At 62.0% G+C, this 5,000-nt stretch overlaps 2 protein-coding genes across 2 annotated transcripts in view; both read left to right on the forward strand.

Annotated features, from left to right (window-relative positions):
- LOC118772358 (large proline-rich protein BAG6-like) overlaps positions 1-3,282 on the forward strand; it is a 20,611-nt gene extending 17,329 nt beyond the window's left edge. Inside the window, exons 2-3 of the mRNA XM_036520618.1 lie at positions 104-1,498; positions 3,274-3,282. Of these exons, the coding sequence (XP_036376511.1) occupies positions 104-1,498; positions 3,274-3,282 (1,404 nt within the window). The remainder of the gene's footprint in view (positions 1-103; positions 1,499-3,273) is intronic.
- Positions 1,365-5,000, forward strand: part of spata13 (spermatogenesis associated 13) — a 24,844-nt gene continuing 21,208 nt past the window's right edge. The window contains exons 1-3 of the mRNA XM_036520673.1: positions 1,365-1,498; positions 3,309-3,986; positions 4,528-4,675. Of these exons, the coding sequence (XP_036376566.1) occupies positions 3,381-3,986; positions 4,528-4,675 (754 nt within the window). The 5' untranslated portion in view covers positions 1,365-1,498; positions 3,309-3,380. The remainder of the gene's footprint in view (positions 1,499-3,308; positions 3,987-4,527; positions 4,676-5,000) is intronic.

The raw sequence follows: 5,000 nt of genomic DNA on the forward strand, positions 1-5,000 counted from the left end.
TCTTATTATTAGTGTTGTTGATCTTGTTGTTGTTGTTATTGTTATTGCTGTTATTGGTATTATTATTTTGTGAAATTGTGAACCCTGTGTGCCCCTCCTGCAGGCTCTGCAATGTGATGAAGCCCCGCCCCTCAGCGAGACCCCGCCCTCCTGTCCGTCTGGGGTTTTGGGAGAGGAGGAGCCGGGGGGCGGAGCCGGGGACTGGGCAGGCAGCAGCGGGAACGGGGTTGGCTCGTTTTGGGAGGAGAGCGGGGAGAGCGCTGCTCTGAGGCTGCAGGGCCCCGCCCCCGGCCCGCAGGAGGGCAGGCTGTACCATGCCCGCCTCCTGCAGCTGCTCTCCACCCCGCGCAAACGCAGCGGCTCCGCCTGCGAGCGGCCCCACCCCCCCGCCGGCACCCCCGCCGCCTGGGCCTCCCTCTCCGGCCTGCGCGTCATGGGCTCCTTCAAGAAGCTGCGCTCCTCCGTGCTGCAGGGCATCCAGAACCGCGGGCTCGCCACAGCCAATCAGGATGCAGGGCCAGGCGGCCCAGCCAATCAGGACACAGGGCGGGACAGTGCAGCCAATCAGGACACAGGGCGAGACTGTGCAGCCTATCAGCACTGGAGTGAGCAGGAGCAGCGGGTGTCCAACGGGCTGGCAGTGGAGGTGCAGGGGGTGGGGTCGAGCCCGGAGGGGTCTGACGAGGAGGGCGGGGCTGAGGGGGGCGGCCTGCAGAGGAACAGCCGCTGCTCGCGAAGCATCCGCATGGCGTACGGAGTGGGCCGCATCCCGCTGCAGCACGCCGGAGCCGTGACCGCTAACGGCGGCCCGTCCCGCGGGGCCCCCGGCCAGCACGCCCCGCCCCCGGCCCACGACCCCGCCCCCGGCCCCGCCCAGGGTCCCGCCCGCAGCCCCGCCCACACCACGGTGAGTGCCAAGGTGCTGAGCAAGTTGAGCAGGAGCACTGATAACCTGCACCTGTTCCGCAGCCCCTTCAAGCGCAAACCCCCGTCCCAGCCGGGCCCCGAGGCCGCCGCGGGGCCCCTCAACATCAAGAGGGCCGCCAGCGCCTCCTCCGTGGCCCCCAGGGGCCAGAGTCCCCTCAGAGCCAGCGGGCGCGTGCGGAAGCTGGTGAGCAGCCTGACCGACCTGTCCGTCCGTCACAGAGCCGGCCCCGCCCCCTGCGCTGCTCCCTGCCCCGCCCAGTCTGCCCTCAGCAGGCTGCACGACGACTACTCCCGCCGGGCGCCCTGTTTCCCTGACAACGAGCGCCAGCGCCGCGCCTCTCCCGCCCGCGGCAGGGCCCGGACCCCTGCTGACCCCCGCCCCGCACCCCGGGAGGCCGGCCCCGCCCCCGCTGACCCTGCCGTGGGCCCCTCCCCCGTCTGCCCTCAGGACTGTGCAGGCAGCGGCGTCCCGCAGGGAAACACCGAGGGCCACAGTCACAGTTCCCTCCTCCAGCCACAGGGGGCGCTGTGCCAACAGACTGAGAGCTGGGAGAGGAGGGACAGGGAGCAGGTGAGACCCACTGAAGAAAATATTCCACAGCTCACTCATATCCAGCTGCTGATGCCAGCGGTTGGGGTGGCTGAGGGTCGTTGGTGTCGTTGTGGGAGAGTTGAACCTGGTCCCGCTCTGCTGCAGACCGTTTCGCCTGAGGATTTGGGGCGTCTGTGGGGGCTCATTCTGACCTGCTGCATCACACACACAGGAGCACAGAGTCCGCGCATAAACACACTGGCGTGCAGGGTCCCATCCGGTCACAAACGTCAGAGCGCGGGGCTCCATCTCTGCTGCTTTCGAAGGCCTGCTGTTAGTGGAGTGATGAGTCGTGTCCGTGTAGGTAGGAAGTGGCATATGAGTTTTGTCTGTGTGATAGTGTGCTTGTGTAAGCTTGAGGCCGGGTCTCAGGGTTGGTGAGTCATTAGTGGGCTGGCTGGCCCTTCCCCTTTGCTGTGGTCCTGCAGGTCAAAGTTCAGCTCAGCCTCACACAGACAAAACAAGCTGTGCTCAGCTCGCCCTGCTTCTCATCGGAAGCTCTGCCTGCCTGTTTCATGGAGGTCTACAGCAGTTAATGAGGTCTGCCTGCCTGTTTCATGGAGGTCTACAGCAGTTAATGAGGTCTGCCTGCCTCCACAGACAGCGTAGCACTGCAGACAGCGCTGCAGACAGCGCTGCAGACAGCGCTGCAGACACCGCTGCAGGCCGCACTGCAGACAGCACTGCAGACAGCACTGCAGGCAGCGCTGCAGACAGCACTGCAGGCAGCGCTGCAGACAGCGCTGCAGACACCGCTGCAGGCCGCACTGCAGGCCGCACTGCAGACAGCACTGCAGACAGCACTGCAGGCAGCACTGCAGGCAGCACTGCAGACAGCACTGCAGACAGCACAGCAGACAGCGCTGCAGACAGCGCTGCAGACAGCACTGCAGACAGCACTGCAGGCCGCGCTGCAGACAGCACTGCAGACAGCCCTGCAGACAGCACTGCAGACAGCCCTGCAGACAGCCCTGCAGACAGCACTGCAGACAGCGCTGCAGGCCACACTGAGGCAGCCCTGCAGACAGCGCTGCAGGCCGCGCTGCAGGCCGCACTGCAGACAGCGCTGCAGACAGCACAGCAGACAGCACTGCAGACAGCACTGCAGACAGCACTGCAGACAGCACAGCAGACAGGTCTTCCCACACGAGGATGTGCAGATGAGCTGGGGCATGCAGGAGTGTCGGGTCAGAATGTGGAGTGTGTGGGGTGTTTCCCTGTGTGTACCACTCCCCCCTCTATCCCTCAGCTCAGATTACAGCAGATAAGCCCCACCCCCTCCCCTACAGCTCAAATAACAGCAGGTAAGCCCCACCCCCTCCCCTGCAGCTCAAATAACAGCAGATAAGCCCCACCCCTCTCCTGCAGATCATATTACAGCAGGTAAGCCCCTCCCCATTCCCTGCAGATCATATTACAGGAGGTAAGCCCCACCCCATTCCCTGCAGATCATATTACAGCAGGTAAGCCCCTCCCCATTCCCTGCAGATCATATTACAGGAGGTAAGCCCCTCCCCATTCCCTGCAGATCATATTACAGGAGGTAAGCCCCTCCCCATTGCCTGCAGATCATATTACAGGAGGTAAGCCCCTCCCCATTCCCTGCAGATCATATTACAGCAGATAAGCCCCTCCCCATTCCCTGCAGATCATATTACAGCAGATAAGCCCCACCCCATGCTGTCTCATCTCCAGTTACAGGAAGAGCTGTCGCAGTGTCTGGGGCCCCCAGTCGTGTCTTTCCTGTTCCTCAGTTTCTGTGACCTCTGACCTCTCCACCCACCTACAGGTTGTGTCAGAAGACGGGGAGTCATCGCCTCAGGGTGGATCAGAAGCGAGGCAGCCAACAGATACAGCGACAATGGGCTTGCCTTTATGTGGAGCGGACACACCCACGTCAAACACACCCACACATTCAGCGGACACGCCCACTTCGCACACACCCACACATTCAGCGGACACGCCCACTTCGGACACACCCACACATTCAGTGGACACGGCCACCTCAGACACACCCACGCGTTCAGCAGACATGCCCACCTCTGACATGCCCACATTGGACACGCCCACCCTGGACTCACCCATATCGGACACGCCCACCCAGGACACACCCACCCCGGGCACGCCCACAGCAGCAGCAGCTGACCCCCCTGTGAGTCCGGCTGACCCGCCCCGGAGGAGAGGAGGCCGGACGAGACCCCGCCCCCTGTCTGACTATGGTCAGCTGGCCAGCAGGAAGTTCTCCATCCCTGAGGAGGAAGTGGAACATCAGAGGGAAGAGCTGAACGGCCCCGCCCAAACGGACCGCGGCGCTAACGGCCGACCCGGCTCCGGCCAGGAGGACTGTAACAGCAGCGAGGGGCGTCTCCCCAGCCTACAGCCCCACCACAGAAAGCGGCGCCCCAGCTCTGTCATCGGGGGGGTGGACCTGTACCCCTCGTCCACTGTGGAGGAGCGGGTGGACTCGGTAAGATTTCCCATAATGCTCTTCAGTCATCTCCAGCCATCGGGTTTAAAGTCAAATGGCTGTCCTTTTCCCCAAAGAACCCCTCGTAATTTGATCATAGCTTTAAATGTGCTCTCAAAGTGAAATGGCATTGTTATTGCCATGGTGACCCTGTATTATTGCGTTGGTCTCCAGCGGCAACACCGCACTGTGTGCCTATCCTGCCTGATGGCTGAAGCGGGCGGGGGTGGGGCTGGTTAGTGCTGGGATGGGACACCTCCCGTTCCAGGAGAACCAGGTTGCTGCTGGTGTTAGTGGGACTCTGTATGCAGCAGAAACTCAGTGTCCCAGTGCAGTGACAGGGACACTGTGCTGTAGGAGACTCTTGTCTCAGAGTGAAGGAAGCTCTTGCGGTCCTGGTGAGCCCTGTCAAGCCCGGTTCTGACGGGACGTCTCTGCCCGCCCGGTTCTGACGGGACGTCTCTGCCCGCCCGGTTCTGACGGGACGTCTCTGCCCGCCCGGTTCTGACGGGACGTCTCTGCCCACCCTCTCCTCTCCCAGGCGCACCCCCGGCCACCCGTCCCGTCCCACCAGGTGCCCCCCTACAGGGCGGTGTCAGCCAGGCTGCGCCCCTGCCCCCTCTCCCAGAGCACCCCCATCGGGCTGGATCGCCTCGGCAGCCGCCCCCGCCTGCACAGAATTCTCAGCGGTAAGCCCTCACGCGCCAGGCCTCTGTGGGTCGCTGTACTCCTTTCTGTGTGTGTGGTATTGTACTGAACTCTGTTATATTATACTGCTATATTCCTGTGTGTTATACTCCTGTCTGTATTACTGTACTCCTGTGTGTGTGTGTTGTAATACTCTATACTCCTGTGTGTGTGTGTGTGTGTGTGTGTTATAATACTCCATACTCCTGTGTGTGTGTTGTAATACTCTATACTTCTGTGTGTGTGTGTGTGTGTGTGTGTGTGTTATAATACTCCATACTCCTGTGTGTGTGTTGTAATACTCCATACTCCTGTTTGTGTGTGTGT

The sequence above is a fragment of the Megalops cyprinoides genome, chromosome 2, assembly GCF_013368585.1.
Source record: "Megalops cyprinoides isolate fMegCyp1 chromosome 2, fMegCyp1.pri, whole genome shotgun sequence".
Classification (NCBI taxonomy): domain Eukaryota; kingdom Metazoa; phylum Chordata; class Actinopteri; order Elopiformes; family Megalopidae; genus Megalops; species Megalops cyprinoides.